The following is a 25,122-nucleotide window of genomic DNA, read 5'->3' on the forward strand; positions in this document are numbered from 1 at the left end:
CATTTGACTGATACGCTTTTCTTTCTACAGAGAGTCCTTTTTAGACTACGATTTTACTTCTAGCGACCAGCCATTTTAGGTATCTAGTAATTGATTCGATGTAGGCGCACGTGTTCCCAATACCTTCTCTACATCGCGAAGCCGACTGTTCCTAGATCGCGATCTCCTTGGAGGCCACGTAGTCTAGCAAAGCAGTAGTCACGGACAGACCGCTATAAGATCAAAACTTGAGTCATATGGATTTGCAAAATCCCATCGACGTGGGGAAAATGCATGATCATTCCGGTTTGTGGCATCCTTGGTAACGGGTGGTTTACATACACTACTTTGAACAGAGTGGTGTGATTTTTACTGGTACACCTACATAGGTTATGGAGTATCCCAAACTACACTAGACAGTGCTTTGCAGGTTAAAAGCTGGAGTTAGAAATAGTTTACTTTGTTAATGTACCGTGTGAATCTTTCGTTGATTTTCGACTACAGTTGGTGTGTACATACTTAATCAGCTTTACTTACTCTGTACACGACAGCGGTTCAAGTTAGTTCGCGACGATAGTGTCCCACTCCGCGGCCCACTGGTCGGGGAGACTTGCCGTCTCCACCGTATATGGCTTAGCGCAACGCTCAATATGCACCCATGTAGACCCCAGAGAGCAATTTTCGCCGTGACCTCCACTATAGCCGGCAACATTTCCCCCAAGACGAATAAATTAAAAAAGAATTCTACCCTACTGGACACACGCACAGCGCGGAACGAGGCGAACCTTATTCTGGGGTTGTGGGGTAACGGCTGAGGCGTTGTGCTCGTCATCTGGGGTTTCTGGGTACTTCTACTGGCCTCAAGGGCATCTGTAGACGTGGAAACAAGCACGCCAAGGTGACAGAAGCACAATGTGACGCTACAGAAACGAGCGGCATCTACCAATAGCACAATTTAGCGGTAAATATCACGCGTGTTGCAAGCGAGTCAAGAATATTAGGATATCCGTCGTATTTTTGCTATCGATTCTCACGATCCATAGCAAAGCAGATCGGCCAGTCTCGGAGTGGGGTCCACAGAAACTTCGAGCGAGCCTCTGAACGCACGCCCGATGCTTGCGTCAACAAAGTGACCCCTGCGTACGTACACATGAAATCAGCGATCAGAACAGGGTGATAGGACCAAAGAATGTGGCTTCTAACCACTTGAACCGCACGTGAACACCGAACTTTCTAGTTGCCGTTTTGACCTCGACACCGCCGTCAGCCAGAACGTTATCGAATGCCTGTTGCAACAAAAGCGATAATAGGCCTGCCACTAGCGTTGACAGACAGGTGTTGTGGATCCACCTTGAAAGATCTAACGCGAGATCAAGCGAATTATCCAGTGTGTACATAAAGGCTGACCGACATTTTCTCCTTCTACTACTTTTCTCACTTGAAATTTTGTTCAATTCTATCGGACGGGATCTACACGAGCAGCAGGAACTCCATTGAAACCAACATGGGTAGAGACGATTCGGTCAAAAGTGTCCCACAAGAGCAACAGGAGACCATGGTCTCTTATGCCAGTAGAGATGGACCGATCACTAGGGAACCGTATGGACCGGCTGGTATGCATCTCCACCAAACCACCCACAACGAATTTCATGATAGTAGCTGACCCCAATTAGGATTTAGCGGTCTCTTTACCAATCCATACGTCGCCATGTGCGCGGCATTCGCCACCATCGGAGGCCTTCTCTTTGGATACGACCAGGGTGTCATCTCCGTGACGCTTGTCATGGACCAATTCCTCGGCCGCTTCCCTCGCGTTTCGGACGATGCTTCAGGTGCAGGGTTCTGGAAGGGATTAATGACTGCTATGCTGGAACTTGGTGCCCTTATCGGTGCGCTGTTCGCTGGATGGATTGCAGATAAGCTATCCAGGAAATATTCCATTGTCGTTGCGGTCATTGTCTTTACAATTGGAAGTATTTTGCAGACTGCGGCTATGGGTTATGCTATGTTGACGGTAGGGCGCTTGGTTGGAGGAATGGGAATAGGAGCGTAAGTTGAAATTCCACACTGATATGCTGTTGTCCCTAGGGCGAGATCTAACTGGGTATAGACTTGCAACAATCGCTCCACTTTACATCTCAGAAATCGCTCCTCCAGAGATCCGAGGTGCCCTTCTAGTTTTGCAGGAGTTTAGCATCGTTCTAGGTATCGTAGTCGCCTTCTGGACAACGTATGGTACCCGTTATATGGCCGGAGAATGGGCATGGCGCCTTCCTTTCCTCATTCAAATGATTCCGGGTCTGATTCTAGGTGTTGGCATCGTTTTCCTTCCCTTCTCACCTCGCTGGCTAGCCAGTAAAGGCCGCGACGAAGAAGCCCTGCAAGTCCTTGGAAAACTCCGCAAACTCCCTACCAACGACAGTCGTGTATTCCAAGAATGGTGTGAGATCCGTGCTGAAGTTGCTTTCAACCGCGAGGTTAATTTGGAAAGACATCCCGACTTGCAGGGAAATACACGTATGGATGAATTCAAACTCGAGATTCAATCGTGGCTCGACTGCTTCAGACACGGGTGCTGGAGGCGAACTGTTGTCGGTGTTGGCATCATGTTTTTCCAGCAGTTCGTCGGTATGTATAGCACCACACTTTACAAGAAACGTAACTGACGGAATACCAGGTATCAACGCGCTCATCTACTACTCACCCTCTCTTTTCAAGACTCTTGGCCAAGACTATGAGATGCAGCTTCTTCTCTCCGGCATCATCAACTGCACACAGCTCGTGGGTGTTGCGACAAGTCTGTGGACCATGGATCGCTTTGGACGCCGATCTCTGCTCCTGAGTGGTGCCGCGCTTATGTTCATCTGCCATCTCATCATAGCCGTCTTGGTAGGAAAGTTTGGTGGCCGATGGGCTGATTACTCGACTGAAGGATGGGTCGCCGTCGCCTTCCTCTTCTTCTACATGTTCAGCTTTGGTGCCACCTGGGGTCCCGTTCCATGGGCTATGCCGTCTGAAATCTTCCCTTCTTCACTCCGCGCAAAGGGTGTTGCCTTGTCGACATGCTCCAACTGGTTCAACAATTTTGTGATTGTAAGTAGCAGCTTGCTCAGCGATAAAAGGACAAGATACTAACGCACGTTTCAGGGTCTCATTACTCCACCTCTCGTCCAGAACACCGGTTACGGCGCCTACACTTTCTTCGCTGTCTTCTGTCTCCTCGCATTCGTATTCACATTCTTTATTATCCCGGAGACGTCTGGTAAGACGTTAGAGGAAATGGACCAAGTGTTCCACGACGTCAGCAGTGAGGCGGAAGAGCAGCAAAAAGCACGTATCATGCGCGAGATAGTCGAGGGCAAGAATCGTCGTACATCTGCTGCAAATCCCTAGGCAGCAGATGACCCTTTTTTAAATGCAGTCAGCTATTATGGAGGTAATAGTAATGTTAATTTTTTAGATTTTTCAAGACATGTGACGTATATTTCATCCACATCTGATGCTGATCCACATCCGATGCTGATTTCCATCACCGCGATCTCACATCAAAGTTCCCATCAGTCGGGATGGCACTCGGCCCATTTCACCGAAAGGAAAGCCCTGTGCCGATTTCCCATGCTCAAGAGATCCCGCACATCTAAAAAGATCAGTAATCATACGATTCCGATGCTTGGGTCACGTCAAGACGTAGGGTCTGTGTGGAACCTGACAAGTGGCATACAAAATGTTACTTCACTAGCTATGATGTTTGCGCGTAATTCTTTCGTATGAGACGGTTATCTGCGACCTGATTGGTGGGTGTTCGCAGGGACAAATACCCGGCGATACGTGGCGCATTGTAAGAGACTTTTGGAGAAAAAGAATGCTCATCAGGTTACAGCAAATGACATCAGAGGTCAGCGGTGCAATGTTTTGCCTTGGGTGTAGCAAGTGTGAATGGGTGGTAGCGCTAGCCATCGCAATTGTTGAGGATAGGTATGCTATACCAGTCATACGGCGAGATAATGAACATTGGGTTGGGCTTATTGTAAGTACTGCGTCACCTAAGTGTTTGCTTTTTCCATCTACGAGGGTCTGCGCTTGATGTTTCAAGTTCTTTTTCTCGAAGATTAGTAGGAGCGACCATTCTTTAATGGCTTATGGCAAGGCTTGAGCTAAGTGCGGCTACACCTATCACAGGAAACTGCCCAACATGTATCGGAAACGATGGACTGAGGCCTTTGATAACAACTTTTTTTTCTATTGTTCCATTGGCGAAATGGCAGTTGAAGCACCGGACATGTCCCACTGGGCTCTGAGTGCATTGATCAACCGGGCCGTTGGCCAGGCGTGGTCTCTTTCAAAGTCGGCCAAGATCTCAATTATTTCTTCCCTCTGTTTCTCGCTTGATACAAGTGGGCCCCAAATTAAAACAGTGTGGCGAACTGCAATTGCTAGTGGTACTGCTTCTTTCGAGCTTTTGGTCGCTCCGCAGATGGCTTGGGCATGCGATAGGATTTGGTGCTATAGAAGTTAGCAGTCAGTCTTGTACATGAAAGACCGAAAGATTTACGTCTGTTTTAGACAGTCGATGGCCATCATGAGCTACCGAATCTGAGTGTGGCCTGAACCTGAGTAGCATGATGCAAGCAAAGTGGTAGTAACAGAATGAAACCGCTGATGAATTAGCACGCGAAACGGTAAGAGAGGAGGCTTGAATGATCTTACCATGCCAATCAGCTGTAAACCAAGTGTTGGGAAAAGAGCCGCTATCATCAATAGGACCTTGATAGATGGGATTGAAGCCAGCTGGCCTGTCCCGCATCCATGTCTGAACAAGCTCCCACAACTCTTCCCAGTGCTGTATCCTAGAACGCATATCGCCATATACCTCGTTCCCATCATAGCAGAAGTTGACGACGCGCGCAAGGTTCCATGCCATCTGGTTGGACCAAGCCGTTTCCAACCTTAGCCGTGCCAGTGGATGTGCATCTCGCATTGAGCCGGGTGTTGGATGCAGCTGCAGTGAGAAATCTATGTCGAGCGGTTGTTGGTTGATAGTGGCTTTGTGTATGCACTGTCTTACGTATACCCAGAAGGCAGCTTCGCGCAGAGTGGTTGCGGAAGGGTCTACGAAATGGTGTCCTTGTGAAGAGCGGATAATGGCCGAACAACCTGCGAGATGCTGTTCGTCTTCTAACCCTATACTTGAGGGTACTATATAGAAGAGTTAGCAAAGAGACTGCATATATCGAGAGCATCGTGCAAGCTTACCGCTGAGCTGCTCATAGAAGTGCAGTATGACAATGGCACATAGAAGGGTCTCATCATGGCTTGCAGCCTCCTCGTTCAACCGCAGGATCAACAGCGAGATGCAGCGCTGATAGGCCACTTCTGCAACAGAGTCTTTTCGAGAGTGACGAGCAGCGAGTGCAATGACGGCGTGACGAAGGACGGAACAAAGGGTGATTTTTACGGGTACTCCAAGAGTGAATTGATCGGTTGCATCTGTACAGTCGAGCCAGCGGCCGATATGTTCAGTATAATGATGGACCAAGAGGGCCTCTTCATGGGTCAGAGGAATGGGTTCTGCTGCATGGCCTGCGGTGCCTACGGGGTGTTGGTCCAACTGGCCCTCCTGCGCCAGGAAGGTCTCCATCGACACATGGCCTCTCGTACCCTCCGCCTTGTTGACATAATATGGCGGAGCCGGAAATCCCTGGACCAATACGGAAGGCGCGCTGGAGTATGGAGTGTCTAGTACCCCGTCAGTCTGACTGTTTTTCCGAACGTTTCTCTGCGAGATGGACTGGCTGCGACTTCTTTCACCAATACCGTCGGTACCATCCATCTCTTCATCTTCATCTTCTGCATCTTCGCCATCCACTCCGTTCATATTGTCTCTGGCCTCATTTTCATCGTCCGTGCCGCCCGTAGCAAACTTGCTTGATGAAGCTCCACCAGGTCGATAGTCTTTGAACTTGGTGTGCGGTTCCTCCCACTGACAGGGCCGATTTTTCTTGCTACAGGCCTTGCATGTTGGATGAGTTTCGTCGCCTGACGTTCGTGTAAGCGCAGATGAACAATTTGTGTAGCGTACTTACACTTGACACGCCGTGCTCGACATGTAAGACTTTGTCCAGGTCAGCATTCTTTGTGACCGCCAGATTGGGGTTATTACTAACCAGCCACTTCTAGAGCGGTATTTACTACACCAAGTCAGCTTGCATCGAATACAAAAGCTCCAACAAGACTTTACCCCATACGTGGATACTGGAAGCTACTAATCGAATCTTGGGTGTACCTGTCGCAGTGTCAGCGGGGTCCATGGTGCCGCTCAATCAAGTTGCAGTTCCAAAACAATCTTCAAAGGTCCAGATGGTGGCTAATTCCGGGGATCCGTACCGTGGTTGTGTAATATGTGTGTATTGGGGTTGCCTATGCACTTTACCGACTTTGCTCGAAAGATCACCTAGCGACCGACATTGGAAACCGCCTGGGGCGATTGGGAGCGACGAAAAAAGGCGCTTAGATGTGGCTTGTAAGTTCCAAAAAGGTCTATCCTAGAGCCCAATAGTATTATCGAGACGAAATCGTTACCAGTTGAGTGTGGCTTCGATTATATTAGTCATTTGTCGAATAAGATTCCCTACCCACTGACGTGTTGCAAAGGAAGCCGCGGAGGCACTTGCTTGATACACGGCACATTAAATCTGCAGATTACGGTCAAGTCGCAACGTTCTTTATCTGCGTCGGGCCCTCGAGAGTGTGTAGTCATCGAGCCGCGCTTACGCAATGATTGTTATAACTTCAGAGTTACTGAAAGTTGCGGCACATCCGATATTCACGCGCTTGTGCTGTTAATCCTTGCTGGATGAAGCTTGCTACGGGCCAAATTCCCGAAGCCAGTCACAGCTGCCAGAGCTCTACAAGCTCGATCGCCACTCACTCCCACTGTCAGCCTATATAATCCTGAAGGTTCATCATTACGTGTAGCAAGCCAACTCCCGACCTTTAAAGGAAGAGCCCGCACTCGAGGTTCCAGGGTTCCAGGGTTCCAGGGTTGGCACCCTGTGAGCCGAAATCGCTGACGTAGCTATGATGCTCCTAGTCCCAATAGACTGATTCGTATCGAGAAATATTTTTCGTACAATTTGGATGCGCGGATGATCTGATCATACGAAGAGTTTCCAATATCATTCACCATGCTCTTTCAGCAGCTATACTGAGCAAATCGACAAGATACGGGGCATAATAGCATGGCTTTTGTGATGGCGATATCGATCATTTGTGTCTCTGTGGTTTCGCTAAACGTGGCTCAGATAGTGCCAAACTCAGTGACGAGTGCAGGAGCCAGTAATTCGGCGCCTTAGCTACCGAATTGCTGTTGTGTCACATCTTATACCCACTCACCAATCCACTGCGCTCAACTATTCAGTCCTTCACGCCCTCTTGTATTCGACTTTGTTTGAGCCTCTAGAATTCCAGTATTTCTGTATGGGATCGCCGAGAGCCGTAAACGCCACACCTCAACCTGACGAGATGCGAGACTGGCTAGAGACCGAGACAAAAGGGCCATGCCCCTGAGGCCAGAAAAGTTTGTCGAGCCCGCTATAAGAGCACCTATGTTTCTTCTGCTACTGTCAGCCATGACAAGCGCATTCAGAGGCAGCATTCTGTACGCAACGAGGACAAACCCATAGTGAAATTATTCTGGATGGTTGGCCGTTCCAACTAACACATTCTGGGTCAGGTCAGCAATCAGCGGCATGCTAGGTGACGGTAAAGCGCCCAATTCCGGTGAAGCACTTGTTGGAACGATGCGTTCCCTCAACGCGAGAATATTTGTCTAAGAAAAAAACCGCAATTTCGTATATGGTGCGCTAAAGGATATAAAGATCCAAAGTGTTTTCTTTGGGAGATTTTGATGTTACTAGCGCCACATACGCACCTATCGGCAAGTATACCGGTTTATTCTGAGTGGACGAGAGCTCTTTGGTACCACTTTACTCGATGTTGACTTGCATACCCTCGGTGGCTAGGGAATCCTCACATCGCGTCCTCGTCTCGATCCGTCCTTATACGCGTTTCGTACTAAGCGCTACTCAGCAGTATATGTGCGACCTCGACCAGGATGATATGAAGGCAGGGTGATGTTTGTCCTCACCTAAAGATGCTGGAACGTCTGAAAGGTCTTGAAACTTTTAGTAGTCAAAAGTTCCAATGTCTCTCTACCCTGTCGGGGCAAAACAAGCCATGTCCCCGAAGCGCCGTTGAGAAACAACAGCCGAGCAGGGGCGCGTCCTCGATATTGCTGCTATATATGGGTACGTATGTGTTGCCAAAGACTGTCTACGCTATCCATGTCCAAGGACTGGCTCGTTTTGACCCGTACAAGTCGGTGAATGAGTAGCGCATTATTGAGGTTTGACAACAACTGACGTCGAATGCTACAAGGGTTGTACCTGCAAGCACATCTGACCGTATCCGGCATGGATACGAGCGCTATGCCCCGATGTCGTCAGGGCCTCGACATTCCAAGCTTGTCATCTCCGACGGCAAAGAAAGACTAAAGCGGCATGGTGGGGAGATATCCAAGGACGACAACATAAGAGTGGATATCAGAGAATTTATTGCGCTACGTGTATCTGGGGCGTGATAGGCTAATAACTCATGGCGCAAGAGTAGGTAAAGCATGTATACAAGGTGCAAAGCAAATTGGATACCAAGTGGCTCATAGGTGAAGATGATAGCCACGCGTTTGCTACCGACTCTGATGGCTTGAGCATTGCTCTAATAGGCATGGGCGATGGCAGATCACAAATGTAGAGTTGGTATGCAAGCCAAACATAGGCCATCATGATGTAAGCACTGCGGTAGTAGTACTATACAAAGCTTGAATGGTTTGGGGAAAGTGTAGTTGCATATGCATGTGCTTAATTTACCACATGAAAATAATTTGGGTGTATAGCTTGTACACGCCTTATCCCCCAAATATCCATTTCTCCATGAAATTTGGAAAAAAAATGACACTTGTCAAACATGGTCAGGATGCTGACAAAACACACCCTTCACCACTCACAACCAGCCAAATACATAGAATGCGTGATGCCAGTTCCCGGCGGTCGTAGTAATTTTATACACATGATACAACGTAAATACATAAGAAAAGCCTAATATTCTTTCCCGTACATTTTTTATATTCATCCCTCTCCACATTCAACACATCGGCCCTTTGTACCTAGTCCAACCATCCAGTCTAGAACCCCCTAGCCTGTAGGAACTCTGCAATCTGACTAGTATGATGACCCTTGACAATAACGTGGCTTGTCAGACTGTTAATCTTGACATCCTCGTTCTTCTTGTTGAGGAAGACCCTCAGTTCGTCTCTTAGAGCGGACAAATCGCCCGTGATCTTGCGTATGGTAGTCAGGTGCAGATTGCCGCCGCGCTTGTAGTCGGTATAGATGGGTAGGTTCTTGTTTATTGATCGCGAGACGTGGTATTTGGGGGGTGGAAGAGATATCTTTTGGACGAGCGGTGTCTTTTGTTTCTTGGGCGACTTGGGCTTTTGTAGCGAGGGCGCGGTGGCGGCGTCTTTTGGCTTGATGTCGGCGCGGGGGTGCTTGGATGGTAGGACGGGCTTGGGCTCTGGTGGTTGCGCACTGTCGCCTTCGGTGAGGGATTCTGCTGCTGCGAGGTCGGCGGCGCGCTGGGCTTGTTGGGGTGTTGATGGATGTTGAGATGAGGCGTTTGGTGGGAGAGAGGGATTGGTTATGGGCTTAGCATTTGGCGGAGGCTCTGCTAATAGTCAGTGGATATGCGCATAGTATAGTATACAAGTGAAGAACTGACGCTCAGCTCGCCATGTACTTGCAGTGGAGAAGCGCAGGCGTTGTCGGGATGCGATTACTCGCGGAGCGGCCAATGGCCTCAGCAGAGGAATGAGATATTGTATGCGAGGCATTGTAATATACCAGAATCGAACAGTCGCCTGTCAGGAAAAGAATAGCTAGGCGTGGGAATATGCGGCGGGGAGAATGGCGATGCGGGCTTGAGGCGTGAATTGCGGCTCAACACCACAAGTTTAGCGTACAGGGGTCCTCGCTTGCGCACAGTCGTTTTTCATTATCCCAACCCCCACCACCGCCGCCCGCCGACAAGACGAATTTCGCGCCCACGACCGCCCCTCCCTCCACCCTCTCCCACTCCCCCGCCGCCGCCGACGACGACGACGACGACAATCGCCCACCATGGCGGACTCAGCGACAACAGGCGCCAGCATCGCCGAACAATACTCGCTCCTCCCCAAGCTTATGCCCAACCTCGACCGCCACCTCATCTACCCGCTCCTCAACTTCTCGAGCGATGAAGAGGCCGAACAGACAGTCGAGCAGAAGAAGCTGCTTCTTGAATTGCTCAAGCCCACAAACATGACCGATTTCGTCGGACAACTGCACCAGGACGTCCACGGCCTCTCTGACATGTCTGATGAGTACAAGAAAAAGCGCGAGGAGGTCCTGCAGAAGCGCGACCAGCTCGAGGAGGCCACCAGCAAGATTAGCGGTCTTTTGGATGACGAGAACGTTGTTACCAACCTGAGGAGTGACAAGCAGCAAAACTTGGCCTACCTCAAGGAAAGCCACGGCGTCGACATGGAAATGGTCAACCAGCTGCTCGAGTTTGGCCAGTTCCAATACTCGTGCGGTGTATACCCACATGCCGCAGAACTACTCTACCGATTCAGGGTTCTGGTATGTTTCTATCTGCAAGCGCACTCACTCTGTATCATGCCTTGCTAACACACCTTTTCCAGACCACCGATGGTGACAAGGAGCGCGAAGCTACTTGGGGTAAGCTCGCTTGCGAGATCTTGTCTGTCAACTGGGACTCGGCCATGGAAGAGATCAACAAGCTCAAGGAGATTATTGACACACGCCTCTTCAACAACCCCCTCGCACAATTGCAGCACCGCACCTGGCTGATCCACTGGTCGCTCTTCCCCCTCTTCAACCACGAAACCTCGCGCGAAACCCTCACCGACATGTTCTTCTCCCCCGCATACATCAACACCATCCAGACAAACTGCCCCTGGATTCTGCGCTACCTCGCTGCCGCCGTCATCACTGGCCGCAACCGCGGCAGGAACTCGAACCAGTACCAGAAGCAGCTCAAGGACCTGATTAGGATCGTACGCCAAGAAGGTTACGAGTACAGCGACCCTGTCACCGACTTCATCAAAGCCTTGTACATTGACTTTGACTTTGAAGAGGCACAAAAGAAACTCAGCGAGACCGAGGAGATTCTCAAGAACGACTTCTTCCTGTTGGGCGCGGCAGACCAATTTGTGGATGCGGCCAGGCATCTGATTTCCGAGAGCTACTGCAAGATTCACCAGAGAATTGATATCAAGTAAGTGGACGATGATTCTTAATACACTCTCAAGTCATTTACTAACAACCTTTTGCAGGGACCTCTCAACACGCCTCGGTCTCTCCCAGGACGAGGGTGAGAAGTGGATCGTCAACCTCATCCGCGACACGCGCGTAGACGCAAAGATCGACTACCAAGCCGGCACAGTCGTCATGAACCACCCCCCACAATCGGTCTATCAACAAGTCATCGAGCGAACAAAGGGCGGCTTCTTCAGGACCCAAGTCCTTAGCGCGGCCGTTGCCAAATGAGCCCTAGTTTTCCTTGCAAAGAACAAATCCTTGTGCATTCTCTTGTTCATGGCAAATTATCGGGGGGGTGTTTATGAACAGCTTCTGGGGAGGCAGATGACACGGTGAGGTAGGGCAGGAGATTGACGATGATGAACAAGCATGAGGATGAGTGCCATGATCTATGATTGTGTTTGGGGGGAAAGGAAGGAAGGAAAGAAAAATCAATCAATCATAGGATCCCGGTTATTTTTGGCTTTGCGAACGGGAGCCATGTGAGAAGGGGACGTCTATGTATGTGACTCACGTACTTGATTGCATCAGGGAACTGGCGTCTTTATTTTTCCCTTTTCCCAACAAAAAAGAAGGGGTTTTTTTTTTCGATGGCTCACCCCTCTTTTTTTACATATATCTTTCTCTCTCTTTTTCTTGTGGCTATGGCTGTGGACACAATGAGTGTGGGGGGACATCAGAGCGCTGTATATTACGATTACAGACCGGCGAGTAGAGTTCGATATGTATCTTCAAAAGCAAGATTGAAAAGTGGACGAGGCGAAACGAGAAAAGTTGATGTTGTGACTGATTTTTTTTCATCCGATTCTCCATACAAAAGGAAACTTACTACTATACACAAGCCTGCCCATACAGACTTGACCTGCAACAACCCCAGCCTTGCTCTACCCTTAACTGACGTGCTTCTTCCTTACCAACCTCTGTCTCCCCTTTCCTCCGACTCATTAGGCAAAATACCTAGGCTCATTAAAAACGTGATACCTATGCCCCCTAACACCCTCTCCCTTGAACAAATCCGGGAACCTCAATCCAGCCGGAACCTGCGACTCATGCACAAGCTCATTGCTGGGATTCTCAGGTTCGCCAACTACGAACTTACCAACCTGTGACAACACCTGTATTAGTACTAGTCTTCAAAGAGAAAAGAGAAAACAAGGGTGAAAGAAGGGGAAACATACCTGCAACTCCGTATCCGTAATCGTATGTCTAGAGACGCGCGCATACCCCGTCCTCTTGAGTCCCTTGTAGAGAATGTACTCGCACCAGCGATCCCAATCGCTAGGATCAATATCCTTCATTCCGCTCTTCTCGCCAACATAGGTATTATAGTTGCCCTCTCCGGGTTTGATGACGAGGTACGAAAGCAAGATGGCCGGGCGAGGCGTGGCCTTCATGCGCTCGGCCAGGTACTCTGATTGCAAGCGGCGGTCCTCCGGGTCTTCTTCCTGGCCGGAGTGGAAGACGAAAATGTCAATCATTTCGCCGTAAGCGTCGATTGTGGCTTCGATGGCGGGTGCGAGTTCGCCTACGGGTGAGGGGAGGAGATGGTGTGTGCTGTTCACAATGGGGAATTTGGAGAGGAGAGCGGAGCCCCATGTGTGCTTATTGGGGCCGGGGCCAAAGTCGACGTACATGCCTAGGTCCTCGGCGAGGAATTGCGTCGAGTCGCGGTTGCCCATGATGATGCGCTGCAAGTCGCTCTCGAGTAAACCAATGACATCGACCTCGAGCTCTTTGATTAGGTCGCGCATGCGGTGCTCGGATGACCACATGTCGTTGTCTAGAGAGAAATGGATTGTCCAGATACCAGCTGTGATGGACTTAGTCTCCGGGTGGTATGGCTTGTAGTCGTAAGACGGGAAGCGTAGGTATGCAACTGCAACAGCGATAATCTCAAGAATACCGAGGATGTACATGTAGTATGAGCGCTGTCGGCTAGCGGCTGCAGTGATGACAGCCTTGCCCTTGTAGCTCTTGAGCACTGGTGGCTGGGCAGAGACACTGAAGACACCTGCACCAATCTGGAGCATCATGCATGTCATAACCCAATCAGTGTGTTCACGGACAAGAGGTCCACCAGGAACAAAGGCATATGCCACCACCCAGACGTGGAAAAGCACCATGAAGTTATATACCAAGAAAGCAAGGCCAAAGGTACGACCTGGTGCGTGACGAGCTGCGTGTGAAATGAGGATAGGTGCTGCTGCCATGGTATACGTAGCCAGGACAAGAGCACCATAGAATCCAGTCCAGTGGCTGGTGGTAGTCAAGAAGGCGGCACCAATCGAGCCGACACCATAAAAGGCCCATGATCGCGAAAGGTTTGGCGCGAACAATCCAATCATGAGTCCAACACCCATAGCAAACAGGGTCAGCGTGCCGTGAGGGACAGCCAAGGGTCCGCGAACGGGGTATCCCTCCCATACCCAGGAGATCATAGTACTTGAATCGGAGAGTAAAGAGTGCATGGCGAAGAGTACTCCAGCAAGACCGAAACTAGCAAAGACCGAAGATCCTTTAGTAGGGCCCTGAGCTGGGATATCAGCGCCAGCGCTTGCGGTCGATCTTGTTGATATAAGAATGGAAACGAAGGCGACTACCAAACCAGTCTTGTTCCAGCCCCCGTTTTCCTCGTGCATGATCGGCCAGATGGGATTGTTTGTCCAGAAAGCAAACTTGGCAACGCTAGAGGCTATAAGACCAATGGAGAACGCGGTGATGCGGCCTTCGAGGCGGTGCGGTTGCGACCTCTCTGCAAAGAAGGTGGCCGACCATGCCAGGCATGACATGGACAGGCCAAAGCCAACAGCGAAAAGTCGGTTGACAGGTGTAGTGGTCAGGAAGGCGAGGAGCCCGGAAAGCGAAAGCAGATGGAAGAACCACACATAACGGGTGACAAGGTAGCGGATGGGCTTGATGCCGAGGAAGAAGGGTGTAACAGTGCACATGACCAACGCCTCATAGCCAGAAATGCCCATGTGCCAGAGGGGGAAGTCTGTTCATAATTAGCGAACTATCGCTATTGAGGGATGGGGAACATACACCAGACACACACGCCAAGCGAAGTCAGCATGGACCAGAAAACAAACTAAACAATGGTCAGTCATGTATGTATCAATTCTCGATCCAACGTACTCCATTGTAGACATCTGCAGCTGCGTAGATGAGTCCGGCCCAGGAGAAGGCGCCGGAGAATGTTGCGCCAATCTCTTTGTTCTTCCTATCAACGAGTCAGAGAGGCCAACAGATTTTCTCCAGACGAAACTTACTCTTGAACAGCATCGGAGACTGACTTGGAGCCGGCACTACAAACAGAGTGGATCAGAGAATGGTCAAATAAAAATAGATTTGAGAGTCTATCTATATCGGGAGACGTGGGACATACACGCGAGATAGACCTCGTACGTCTTTGATTACAATCTCAAAGTGCTGGAACTCAATCATTGTGACAGCATCAAAGGCTACATCGAGCAAGACTAGGGACCATTCGAAGAAAGCATAGATGGTGTATGCTGCAAACAGGTAAGTATAGGATGTATAATATGGACGACAAGACGTACCTCCAGCAACGCGGTGAACTTTGTGCTGAATGAAGAAGTAGATCAGCGGCACAAGTGTTGCGAAGAAACTTCCGGCGAAAATCTTTCTGTACTTGATGGCAGTGGCATTCTGGGGACTCAGGGCGAGACAACCAATGGTCCATGGCAGGGTTGCAACAAGATACGAGATCATGAAGATATCGTGCCAGTCATGATCGTCGGTAGAGGTCACATATGTCCATCCTCCACAGGTCAATGTTCGGAAGATGCCGACACCAGCAATGAACTTGGGCAGGGACGAGTTCGGACGACGAGTCAAGACGTACCAGAGGCCGACGAGTGCGAATCGAGGACCTGTTTTAGTTAGCTTGGCCGCGTAGCAGCTATCGCAGGCTGTGTACCAGATGTAAGAGCAATGAACAGCATGAAGACGGAGCGTTCTGGGTAGCGGTCGCCGATGGTCGCGGACACGGAGGGAAACCACTCATCTGGGTAGCCCTGGAAACATTGTCAACATGGCTCTGAAACAGCATAGCACAATGACTGACGTAGAATTCATTCTGTACAATCTTGTGGTAGTGTAGCCCTCTATGATTGTTTAGCCTGGTCGCGTGGGGTGTGAGTGGTGAAGCAATTCGCGTACATTCCGACTACGAGAGCTCCGACAAAGGCGCCTAGAATTCATTTGAGCACAAGCGTATATGGAGATATGTGATCGACGAACTGTAGGCCATGGCGGTATGCGAATAGGATATCCATTTTCCACTGAACTACATGGTATGAGCTGCGGAGGTCTCGGGAGTGCCAGATATGCCATTGCGTACCGTTGCGACAGTGTCGCCGTCCTTGTCCTTGACCATGATGCAGCAGTTGGATGGCCCGTCAATAACCCTCCAGCATTGGAAACAAGGAAAAGAAGCAAAGGAGCGTGGAGAATGGAGAATGGTGTGATGAACTGTCCAATATAGCAGTCTCCTGAAGTTGGTACGTAAGGCCAGGGTCCGCGCTCCACAGGCCAAGGCGCTATATGCGGGAGCAACTCTAGCCTAGTAGTTTTCCGGCCCGGCCAACTTTTTTATACTCGACTTTTGCCAGCAACACCACGCGACGCAAATATGGCTGGCCCGAGTGACAAGGCGCGCTTCTACCTCGAGCAGTCGGCGACGGAGCTGAATGAGCTTGAGCGCAAAAAAATCTTCAGCAGGGTAAGCCAGTATAGACGCTTGCGCAATGGCAGTCTTGCTAATAGTGAGGACAGGAAGAAATCAGCTCTATAGCGAAGAAGCGCTCGGATTTCGAGCACATTATCAATGCCCGCGGCTCGCATCCTGAAGATTACATGCGCTACATCGAATTTGAGAAGAATGTCGACGCTCTCCGCCGCAAGCGAATAAAACGACTAGGCGCTCGGTACAAAGGCTCTGGACAACGGACAATCTATCTTCTCTACAACCGCGCGACTAGGAAGTTTTCGGGTGACCTGGCGCTATGGATGCAGTACATCGATTTTGCGCGCAGAGACAAGGCATACAAGAGACTGAACGACATCTTCACCTCTGTCGCTCGGCTGCACCCTACCAAGCCAGATATATGGATTCTGGCAGCAAACTATTTCATGGACACCCAGGCCGACATTACCAATGCGCGAAGTTACATGCAGCGAGGGCTGCGCTTCTGCAAGAAATCCGAGGTCATGTGGCTCGAGTATGCCAAACTGGAGACCATCTACGTGGGCAAGATTGCAGGCAGAAGGAGGATCTTGGGCCTTGACGTTGATCGCACAAAGAAGGACGAGGATGGCGACGAGAATATGATTGTGCTTCCAGAGGTGACGGCTGAAGACGTGAATCCCAGCCTGAAGCAGGACGATGGTGTGGACGAAGTGGCTCTGCAGAACCTTGCGGCAGCGCCAGTACTTACTGGGGCTATTCCCTTGGCAATCTTTGATTCTGCTATGAAACAGTTCCAGGGTAGCCCCAGACTGGCCGAGAGATTTTTCGGCGTGTTCGCCGAATTCGAACAGGTAGCGTGCATACCACGCATGCTGCAGCACGTGCTCGGTTATCTGCAAGAGCAGTCACCACAGGCGGTTGAGACTGCCATATGCAAGTTCCATCTGCAGTTGTACGGATGCGACGCCGCCAATGCCGAGACTGCACTTAGGCTGAGCAAGGCATTGGACGTGATAAGCTCTACCGTTCAGCAACACCCTAGAGAAAGTAGCAGGGTTGCTGAAGTTGTCGTTCGGCGGCTCTTATCTTTGCACCGGTTACTCGCGGATGTCGATTCGTCGCTGCAGAAGGCATCGCGTGCTGCGCTGCGCAAATATGTTCGCGCAATGGAAGAAGGTCAAGATAGGGGGGACAGGGTGGTTGGTTTGGCCCAATTGCTGCAGCAGGAGGGGAGGAAACTTGATGCAGATCTATTGATGCACATGGGCGTCAAGTACTGGGGGGAGAACGGTGAAGTGCAAAAGTATATTTCAGCAATGGAAGGGTAAAGGAGTGAGAGTGAGAGTGTGGGTGGGCGCATAAAGTCAGCGGATGAGTTGTAACAAGCATAGCCTGCATTCACGTCGTCTGGTCTCGTTAAGCCACCGAGCGGAGCGGACGCCATGTGCTACACCGCTACGGCTCTACTCGCTCTATCGTGAGATGGTGCCACGGCGGAGTGAGTGCAACCACGTCAGCTGCATGGGCACCTGAGCAGCGGGGATTGTGGCAAGACAGCTCCCCCGCAGAGGTGCATCTACATAGATACTTCAGTCATCGGTGCGGGTGCGTCTGGAAGACTTCTTAGCGCCATGGAGTTTCTTTGTCTTGAGGCGGCGCTCGTTATTGGATTTTTGGCTAGAGTTGTTATCAGCTTTCGGGCCGTCGCTTGGTCGCTTGGTCGCTTGGACCGTCGGACACGGTGCAGCAAAAACGTACAGGCGATTGACGCGCTGAGCCTGCTCTGGCGAGGTCTCGGCGGGTACAGCGTTGCGGGCGGCGAGGACAATGGCCTCGTACAGGCGACGGTAGCAGTTGCGGGCGTTGTCCGACTGCTTGCGACTGTCGTCGGCATGGACAACGATGGTATTTGAGCGTGGGCCCAGGTAGCGCAGGCGCTTGATGTGGCTATGCAGAGCTGCAGGGACGTGGGGCAGCAGGGCGTCGAGGGGCACTTTTAGAGTGGCTTTGGAACTGACTCTGGTAGACGGGTAGATGTGGTTAGGCTGGTGGGCGGCGACGAGAGACGAGTCGAGTCGAGTAATATTAAATGTTGGTCATACATACTTGTTCACGTTCTGGCCACCAGGGCCCGATGATGTGCTAAAGGTCAATTCGCCAATAGTCTCGAGAGGGATTGTCTGTGCATGCAGCGCCGCGAGCCACGTCCGAGCAGCATCAAGGCCGTCGTCGGCGCCGTGGCCAGGCGAGCCCGAGGACGACGAGGACGACGAGGAAGACGAGGAAGACGAAGAGTATGAGCAGCAGCAGGCAACGCGCCGCGGGAAGCGGGTCGTCGCCGGGGAGCAGCGGACAGGGCGGAGAATGAGGCGCGGTTGGAGCAGCAGCATGTCAGTGGTTTGTCAAGATGATCTCATGCAGCGACTACATAAAGTAATTTACACAGCGAATGCTTAGGGCCGCCATGCCTGACTACTTACTTACTGGGACTAATTGCTATAGCCCCGTCGCATCCCCCTTGCAAGCGGGCCCGGCCGCTAAAAAACAGCCATCACGTGCCGAAGCTTAACCATCGCAGCGCGCGGTTCCAGGCTGGTCTCGGAGGGCTCGACGCCGAGTCCCAACATCTGCTCGTCCGGCGCACGCTCTTGTCGACGATTCCTCTTCTCCCAACCCTACGCCAGCTTGACCTCACCATCAGCAGCCTCTTGCTTGCCTTGCCACTCACTCCCAGACGGGCTCGCACCTTGCTCCCCGTGCCTGACGCACACGGCCTGCCTGCCTGCCTGCCTGCCCGCCCGCCTGCCTGCCTGCCCTGCCCTCAACTGCCCTCAACTGCCCTCAACTGCCTGCCCCAGCCGACGTCTGCTGCGTCTGCGCGTCGTGCCAATCTTCTAACTATTCTCCGACCATCGCATATAGCACACAGTAGCCAAGCCCCGCCACCAGCTTCTTCACCTACGCCTAGTGTACCAGAACCTGCAGCCTCCTTCTCCCTCTCTATTCACATTCATCTACACTTCTTCCTCCAGCCCTTGTTGCGACGGTGCGTTTTTGTAGTAGATGCTTTGAGTTGACCTAGACCCTCGTCATCCTGCGCCTGCTCTCTGCCAGCCCATGCGCTCTGGCCCAACAGTCTACATGAGACCCAACTCCAGCCCGCCGCAGGAAGCTGAGCACATCCGCCATCAGTCACTGACGCCAGAGAGCCCGCGTCCGCAGAACGTCCCCTCGCCCGCCAACATTCCAATTCTCGTAGAGCACATGGATGCGGCCTATGATGATCTCTCACACAGCAACGGCTCCCACTCCACCGCGACCGACCACTTTGCACAGCATGCGCACCACCACCCCCCCTCGAACGCCATCACTTCCGCACCCTACTTTGCCGACCAGTCGCAGCAGCAGTCATCGTCGACCGCCGCCGCCACCGCCGCCGTCTACCAACACTTAGCAGGGCCTACAGCACCAGGGGGGGGAGACAATGCGCCGGCAGGATACGCCCCGTCGACGGGCTATGGCGTCAGCAGCATGGGTACGCAGCCGCACGCTACCTCCTCAATGCAGAATTTCTCTTCGCAGCATCCGTCGCACCCTGCCTCGGCCACTGATGCGCCCCAGGCGCAAGGTCAAGACCTCCACTCTGCGTACTCATACTCCCATGACAGTGCCTATGCCACTCAGCACGCGCCGACTCAGTCAGCCCAAGGCGCTCACTACCAGACTGAAGCGCGCACTGGGCCCAATATTGACGTTCAAGCCCTGTTGGATTCTCTGACGCCCGCTGCGACCACTGCCAATCCGGGCCAGTATACTGCTGCTTCCCATATGCACACTCAGTCTGCGCAGCCACAGCAGCACAATGCCTCGTCATTGCCCTCGGCTGCTACCAATCTGCCTGCTCGACCGCCCACCCAAGAACAGCCCGCTACGCACCCCAATTATGACCCTAACGATGATATCAGATCCCATCATCCACACAGTCAGAGACCACCCAATGTCCAGCAGAGAGGCAGTGCATCTCTCCAGCCCTTGAATGCGCAGAACCGCGACTTTGCCGGCTCCAATGCATCTGGCCAAACTCAACAGCAAACCCAGCGCAGTACAACGCCTGATGATGAGGATCAGCGATGGCCGCCCGAAGTGAATAGGCGATATGAAGAATTTTTGGAGCAGGAAAGAAAATTTGTTACTGAAGGCCAGTGGGATCAGTTCCCCATGGGCTCTCGACTTTTTATTGGTGAGCCAAGGTGATTCATAGGCCAAAGCTATCGACTAACAGCTTCAAAAAGGCAATCTTCCCACAGAAAAAGTTACCAAGCGCGACATTTTCCATCGTTTCTACCGCCATGGCAGACTTGCACAGATATCAATCAAGCAGGCATATGGTTTTGTCCAGTTTCTAGACGCCGAGTCGTGTCGCAGAGCACTAGATACCGAGCAAGGACAGGCAGTTCGCGGAAGGAAAATGCGTATGTCAACTTCTCAATGGACATGTAGTGTGCAACCAACTAACAATCCCAGACCTTGAGATTTCCAAGCCCCAGCGAAACACCAAGAAAATTGACCCGCCGATCCCCGCTTCGCGCCGGCGTTCACGGTCGCCAGACTATACAAGGGGTGGCACAGGGCCATCACCCAGAGATAATCGTTATGGACCACACCCGAATTCCATGTCCCCTCGGGATAGGGATCGACGTTTCCGCGACCGGGATGATTACCGACCCATGCGATCGCCCTCACCTCGGGGCCCCGCACGGGGCATGAGATCGCGGGACAGGAGTCGCGACAGGTTCGACACACGGTACCGCAGCAGATCAAGGACACCGCCCCGGCGGCACCGAAGTCCATCCCCGCGTCGCGATTACACAGAGGATGGGCTAGACCTTCGCCGCCGACTGCCTCACGAAGTACCTGATATCCAGATCCTTGTTCTTAACGAAGGTCTCCCTCGGTATGTCAATCCTTCAGAACTTTAATTGAAAACCGCACTGACGTTCCAACAGGGATTTCATCCGCTACGTTGAGGATACTTTCCGCTCGCAGAGTCTACGAAGTAACGTTCTCATACTAAGTGGTCGTTTCCCCGAGCCAGCCGTGGTCCGAAGACAGATTCTAGAGGGCGTTCTGGCTATTGTAAGACTCGACACTACAGGCTTAGCCAAGGGCAAAGTCAGCGTTCAGATATTTGATCGGCGTGCAGGTGCTAACAATGTCCAATTCAACGGTGAGTACTTCGTTTCAGTTTCCACGAATGCCACTAATATATTCGCAGAGTATGCCGATCTGGATCCAACAACAGCTGGTCTTTTGGTCAACAACGCCAAACAAACTCAGTCTCGCTCGAACATGCCACCCTCTACTTCGTACTTTCCTCCCAACATGCCACCGCATTACTCCCAGCCCAACAATGCCTTCCCGCCTCTTCCCGCCAGTCAACCTAACATCTCCAATTTGATCGCCTCCCTTGATGGCGCTAGCCTGTCACAATTGCTCGGTGCAATGTCTGGTAGTAACATGGCCCAGAACACGCAACCAACGGCCAACCAGGGGCTGAATGCGGATTTGGCGCGCCTTCTTGCACAAGTACCAAGCCCTGCCCAAACCCCGGGCTTTGGACCAGCGCCTCCAACCCATCTCGCGCAGTTGAATAGCCAATTTCCCGCACTTGCTTCGCTCTTTGCCAACCAGAACCAGACGGTTGCTCCACCCGTCCAGGCTCCCGCACAGCCTGGTCCTGCCCCAGACATGAACGAGATCATGGCCCAGCTTGCTCAGTATCAACGCTGAGATAGACCGTTCTCGGATACACCAAAAGCATTTTAGATACACAGGACGACTGTATCCAACGTCCACCTTCTCCAAAAATCTCCGCCGTTACTACCAATTACCCTGTCTTGTGTATCACTCCCGTTCGCGTTTGCAGTCGACATATTTGTAGACCCCAATCCCTCCAACCTTAGGGCCAAGCCTTTGACGAACCAGCTCACGAAGCCCATTGTAGCACTATCCGGGCCCATTCTGCCAGTGTTTTCGCCCTTGTCCCTCGCAATCCTTACATCCCAAGGCCCTCGCAACAAGACCCGATCCAGCAACGTACCGAAACCATGCAACACGCCCTAACAGCGTTAACCTCTCCAGTCCCTCCATTGGCTCTAGCGATCGTCCAGTCCTGGCCAAGCAGGTTTCGAAAGCCCTAAATACAGCCCCTCGCAATGACTAGAACCATATCTGCAACTGTGGCTTACTTACTTCTTGTACTTTCTTCGCAACAGCGAAATTACCTGTATTTATTCCTGTCTTGCTTTGTTTTCATGTACGGTAGTTTCCTTCTTCACTTTATGGTTTTCCAAATGTTCTGCTTGGAAGGTCTTATGGGGCGCTCAATATTAACGATTTCATCATGTATGGACCGAACCTTTTCTCGGGTTTTTGATGGCTGGTCGGAGTTATCTGCAGCGTTTACAGGTGGGTTTGTTTTCAGAGGAACTATTGGCGCAACCGGTAAAAATGCAATTGAGATATGGCTGTAGTGCGACATGTAGAATTAGCAATGAATCATAGCTTGAAATATCTTACCCAAATTGAGAAGTTCGTATCGAGTACAAGATGAAAATATTCAAGATGATGTCCATGTAAAAAGCTAATTAGTTTACCTAGTCGGGTTAGCGTTAACGCGAAGTGTGATGACATCGCGATAACGGCGCATTGACAGATTTTTGAAATCGCGTATTGGCGACGTCGCAACTAGAAAAAGTCAACCATCGACGATTGCTTGAGTTCCCCACAGGTCGCTGTAGTCATACGACTCAGGCTTTGCGATGAAATCCCGGCCGATGTTTTCCACCTTCGTAAAACCTCTGCAGTCGAATAGCGCATTTGGGAGATTACCACGTCATCGACATTTATACACGCGGGCTACCACAGCAGGGTTGAGCTGCCAGATATGGTATGAGAGGTCACAGTACACCACGCAACAAGCGGGATATGAAAAGATAGTCGGAGTGCAGGGCAGGCGGCATGCCTCATCGTCAGCAGCACCTGCGAAAAGGACAGGTCACAATATCGCAGCAGCACCTCCGCCATTGAGCAAAACCAACAGCACAAGAGTACCTGCAAAGACAAGCCCCCAGCGACCTCTACAACCGGTACGGAATTCTCCTTCTTCCCCTCTTCCTCCAGTACCGATACACCCGTCGAAAAGCGCCACTGCCCCAACCCTCCGAGCCATAGAGAAACTCAACCCTCCACCCTTTGCCTACGCCCCCGAAATCTCCGTCCCCGCCCGAAAAGCCGATCAGAACCTCATCAAGTGGCTTTGGAGCGCCGGCCGCGCATACCTCGCCTTCTACAAAAAGGGCATCTCACACGTGCGCCAAACGGCCAAACTAGCAAAGTCTCTGCGCAAAAAGGCAGCTGCTCACACGCCGAAAAGGCCAATGACCGAGGTCTTGACGAGAGCGGAATGGCAAGTCGTACGACGAAGCAGGCGCGATGTCTTGCGCCTTCCTGTCTTTGGCGTCTTGATGCTTTTGCTGGGTGAGTGGTTGCCGGTTGTGGTTTTGTACTTGACGCCCGTTATACCGGAGGTGTGTCGTATACCGCAGCAAGTCGAGCGGACGCTACGAAAGCGAGAGGATAAGCGGCAGGATCGGCTTCGGAAGATTAGTCTGAAGTCCATGCGGTTGTTGGGTAAGGATCGGCCTGCTTCTAGTACGTTGTCTGATTCATCCTCGTCTGGAGCGATTCCCAAGGGAAAGACCTGGGCGGATATGAGTCTTTTCGAACTCTGTGTCACGGCTGCCAAGTTGGATGTGTATCCCGCGGTTTTTGACTGGGTTCCGCTTGCGCCGCCGAAATGGTGGATGCAGCGCAGTGTGAGGCGGAAACTGGAGTACCTAGAGACGGATTATAGGCTCATTGAACGGGATGGGGGGCTTGGCGGGTTGAATGCTGAGGAGGTGAAACGGGCGTGTGTGGAGAGGGGGGTTGTGGTGTTAGGGAGGAAGGAGGAGGAGCTTAGGAGGGCGTTGGCGGGGGTGTGGGCGGAGGCCAGGAGGTAGTGTGGGAGATGGAAATAGATGGGACTTTTTTTTAGATGTGTATATAAGGGATGAGAATGTTCCTCCGGTATGATGCTTTTTCAGAGTATGAATAACTATGATATACTCTTCCTTTTGATAATTTCGTATTCGACCTACTGGTAATCCCTGGAGCCTACCCGTTTCGGTTCCCTTTTTCCCCCTTTAGTTCTGGGGCGGGCGTTGGAGGTGGATTGGTGGGGGGGGGGGGGGGCGTGAGGCTTTCATATGTACTAATACTCGCCTAGTCCCATGTATCTGTCTTATTGCTCCAGAAGAAAAAAAAGTGTGTACTTCACAGTATGTAAGCATCTCCATGTATCATCATACTCTGGCCCGTAATCATAAGCAATATCACTGAGGCTAATGTCCAAGCCAAGCCGTGGAGACGTATATCTCTCTCTCTGTATTAGTCTTGGTGGAGGCAGTTTGTTTCCTACTCTTCGAATCGAGCAAAAGATTCAACATGAGACTGAGCATTGTAGTGTTTTTTGTTCTTTTTTCTCTGTTTTCTTTCTTTCTCACGAGCGCCATGCTGCGTACGCCTCCATACCCTATCCAAGCAGCACAAACAATACAATACTACATGGGACCCTGACATAAAGAGCCGAGTCCTCGAAACGGTGCCTGGATGCTACAATGCCAGTGATGGGGGAAGGGGCGTAAGAGTGACATGTAAGAATGTAAGGTTTAGTTCGGGACTCGTGGGTGACTAGAAATGGGTAGGCAGGGTTTGGGGCGACGCTACAAAAGAAAGTGTGTTGGTGTTAAGGGCGTTGTTGTTTTGGACAATGGCTAGGTGTGTAGGGGGCTGGGGCAAGGAGGTTTGGTTACGGGGTTTTTTCCTGAGGGATTAATGGCTTTTTTTTGGTTAGTTGCTAACTCGTTGCGAAAGTGCAAGATAAGAATAGAAAGA

At 51.4% G+C, this 25,122-nt stretch overlaps 10 protein-coding genes across 10 annotated transcripts; 6 read left to right on the forward strand and 4 right to left on the reverse strand.

The window, feature by feature from the left end:
• Positions 1-1,358: 1,358 nt before the first annotated feature.
• Positions 1,359-3,415, forward strand: COCSADRAFT_109925 (uncharacterized protein). The gene is made up of 5 exons (XM_007698183.1): positions 1,359-1,592; positions 1,653-2,028; positions 2,090-2,607; positions 2,657-3,072; positions 3,127-3,415. Exons 1-5 carry the CDS (start codon positions 1,484-1,486, stop codon positions 3,370-3,372), a joined length of 1,665 nt encoding a protein of 554 aa, XP_007696373.1. The 5' UTR covers positions 1,359-1,483; the 3' UTR covers positions 3,373-3,415.
• Positions 3,416-4,198: 783 nt separating this feature from the next.
• Positions 4,199-6,715, reverse strand: COCSADRAFT_33739 (uncharacterized protein). The gene is made up of 8 exons (XM_007697425.1): positions 6,364-6,715; positions 6,218-6,262; positions 6,144-6,167; positions 6,063-6,091; positions 5,233-6,015; positions 4,687-5,175; positions 4,532-4,635; positions 4,199-4,482 (listed from the first exon to the last, which is right to left on the reverse strand). Exons 2-8 carry the CDS (start codon positions 6,220-6,222, stop codon positions 4,219-4,221), a joined length of 1,698 nt encoding a protein of 565 aa, XP_007695615.1. The 5' UTR covers positions 6,223-6,262; positions 6,364-6,715; the 3' UTR covers positions 4,199-4,218.
• A 2,151-nt stretch (positions 6,716-8,866) lies between these two features.
• Positions 8,867-10,011, reverse strand: COCSADRAFT_109931 (uncharacterized protein). Its single transcript, XM_007698184.1, has 2 exons — positions 9,814-10,011; positions 8,867-9,759 (listed from the first exon to the last, which is right to left on the reverse strand). Exons 1-2 carry the CDS (start codon positions 9,923-9,925, stop codon positions 9,218-9,220), a joined length of 654 nt encoding a protein of 217 aa, XP_007696374.1. The 5' UTR covers positions 9,926-10,011; the 3' UTR covers positions 8,867-9,217.
• A 200-nt stretch (positions 10,012-10,211) lies between these two features.
• Positions 10,212-11,642, forward strand: COCSADRAFT_79107 (uncharacterized protein; the record flags this gene model as incomplete). The annotated part of the gene is made up of 3 exons (XM_007698185.1): positions 10,212-10,712; positions 10,775-11,370; positions 11,429-11,642. 3 exons carry the CDS (start codon positions 10,212-10,214, stop codon positions 11,640-11,642), a joined length of 1,311 nt encoding a protein of 436 aa, XP_007696375.1.
• Positions 11,643-12,182: 540 nt separating this feature from the next.
• COCSADRAFT_277694 (uncharacterized protein) lies at positions 12,183-16,052 on the reverse strand. Its single transcript, XM_007698186.1, has 12 exons — positions 15,778-16,052; positions 15,678-15,723; positions 15,597-15,627; positions 15,502-15,541; positions 15,355-15,451; positions 14,975-15,307; positions 14,800-14,926; positions 14,684-14,719; positions 14,550-14,634; positions 14,457-14,502; positions 12,593-14,409; positions 12,183-12,517 (listed from the first exon to the last, which is right to left on the reverse strand). The coding sequence occupies exons 1-12, from the start codon at positions 15,811-15,813 to the stop codon at positions 12,359-12,361; spliced, it is 2,853 nt and encodes a 950-aa protein (XP_007696376.1). The 5' UTR covers positions 15,814-16,052; the 3' UTR covers positions 12,183-12,358.
• A 16-nt stretch (positions 16,053-16,068) lies between these two features.
• On the forward strand, positions 16,069-17,453 carry COCSADRAFT_79237 (uncharacterized protein; the record flags this gene model as incomplete). The annotated part of the gene is made up of 2 exons (XM_007698187.1): positions 16,069-16,158; positions 16,212-17,453. The coding sequence occupies 2 exons, from the start codon at positions 16,069-16,071 to the stop codon at positions 17,451-17,453; spliced, it is 1,332 nt and encodes a 443-aa protein (XP_007696377.1).
• A 261-nt stretch (positions 17,454-17,714) lies between these two features.
• COCSADRAFT_78939 (uncharacterized protein) lies at positions 17,715-18,515 on the reverse strand (the record flags this gene model as incomplete). Its single annotated transcript, XM_007698188.1, has 3 exons — positions 17,715-17,802; positions 17,884-18,144; positions 18,232-18,515. The coding sequence occupies 3 exons, from the start codon at positions 18,513-18,515 to the stop codon at positions 17,715-17,717; spliced, it is 633 nt and encodes a 210-aa protein (XP_007696378.1).
• Positions 18,516-19,266: 751 nt separating this feature from the next.
• On the forward strand, positions 19,267-21,915 carry COCSADRAFT_78975 (uncharacterized protein; the record flags this gene model as incomplete). The annotated part of the gene is made up of 5 exons (XM_007698189.1): positions 19,267-20,365; positions 20,418-20,597; positions 20,650-21,079; positions 21,132-21,352; positions 21,401-21,915. The coding sequence occupies 5 exons, from the start codon at positions 19,267-19,269 to the stop codon at positions 21,913-21,915; spliced, it is 2,445 nt and encodes an 814-aa protein (XP_007696379.1).
• A 213-nt stretch (positions 21,916-22,128) lies between these two features.
• Positions 22,129-22,728, forward strand: COCSADRAFT_277759 (uncharacterized protein). The gene has a single exon (XM_007698190.1). It carries the CDS (start codon positions 22,341-22,343, stop codon positions 22,656-22,658), a length of 318 nt encoding a protein of 105 aa, XP_007696380.1. The 5' UTR covers positions 22,129-22,340; the 3' UTR covers positions 22,659-22,728.
• Positions 22,729-22,861: 133 nt separating this feature from the next.
• Positions 22,862-24,264, forward strand: COCSADRAFT_33750 (uncharacterized protein). The gene has a single exon (XM_007697426.1). It carries the CDS (start codon positions 22,947-22,949, stop codon positions 24,186-24,188), a length of 1,242 nt encoding a protein of 413 aa, XP_007695616.1. The 5' UTR covers positions 22,862-22,946; the 3' UTR covers positions 24,189-24,264.
• Positions 24,265-25,122: the final 858 nt, after the last annotated feature.

This window comes from Bipolaris sorokiniana, assembly GCF_000338995.1.
Source record: "Bipolaris sorokiniana ND90Pr unplaced genomic scaffold COCSAscaffold_2, whole genome shotgun sequence".
Taxonomy (NCBI): Eukaryota; Fungi; Ascomycota; class Dothideomycetes; order Pleosporales; family Pleosporaceae; genus Bipolaris; species Bipolaris sorokiniana.

Excerpts from the sequence above, each read along its gene's own strand:
- COCSADRAFT_109925 (XM_007698183.1), top strand. The coding sequence starts at position 1,484 with ATGGGTAGAGACGATTCGGTCAAAAGTGTCCCACAAGAGCAACAGGAG. Across the intron at positions 2,608-2,656 it reads GTTTTTCCAGCAGTTCGTCG|GTATCAACGCGCTCATCTAC; the intron begins GTATGTATAGCA and ends ACGGAATACCAG. Across the intron at positions 3,073-3,126 it reads GGTTCAACAATTTTGTGATT|GGTCTCATTACTCCACCTCT; the intron begins GTAAGTAGCAGC and ends CGCACGTTTCAG.
- COCSADRAFT_33739 (XM_007697425.1), bottom strand. Across the intron at positions 6,092-6,143 it reads TACCGCTCTAGAAGTGGCTG|TCTTACATGTCGAGCACGGC; the intron begins GTTAGTAATAAC and ends ACCTGGACAAAG. Across the intron at positions 6,016-6,062 it reads TCGAGCACGGCGTGTCAAGT|GCGACGAAACTCATCCAACA; the intron begins GTAAGTACGCTA and ends CACGAACGTCAG.
- COCSADRAFT_109931 (XM_007698184.1), bottom strand. The coding sequence starts at position 9,925 with ATGCCTCGCATACAATATCTCATTCCTCTGCTGAGGCCATTGGCCGCT. Across the intron at positions 9,760-9,813 it reads AAGTACATGGCGAGCTGAGC|AGCCTCCGCCAAATGCTAAG; the intron begins GTCAGTTCTTCA and ends GACTATTAGCAG.
- COCSADRAFT_277694 (XM_007698186.1), bottom strand. The coding sequence starts at position 15,813 with ATGGTCAAGGACAAGGACGGCGACACTGTCGCAACG. Across the intron at positions 15,724-15,777 it reads ACGGCGACACTGTCGCAACG|TTCAGTGGAAAATGGATATC; the intron begins GTACGCAATGGC and ends CATACCATGTAG. Across the intron at positions 14,720-14,799 it reads GTACGAGGTCTATCTCGCGT|TGCCGGCTCCAAGTCAGTCT; the intron begins GTATGTCCCACG and ends CTCTGTTTGTAG.
- COCSADRAFT_277759 (XM_007698190.1), top strand. The coding sequence starts at position 22,341 with ATGACTAGAACCATATCTGCAACTGTGGCTTACTTACTTCTTGTACTT.
- COCSADRAFT_33750 (XM_007697426.1), top strand. The coding sequence starts at position 22,947 with ATGAAATCCCGGCCGATGTTTTCCACCTTCGTAAAACCTCTGCAGTCG.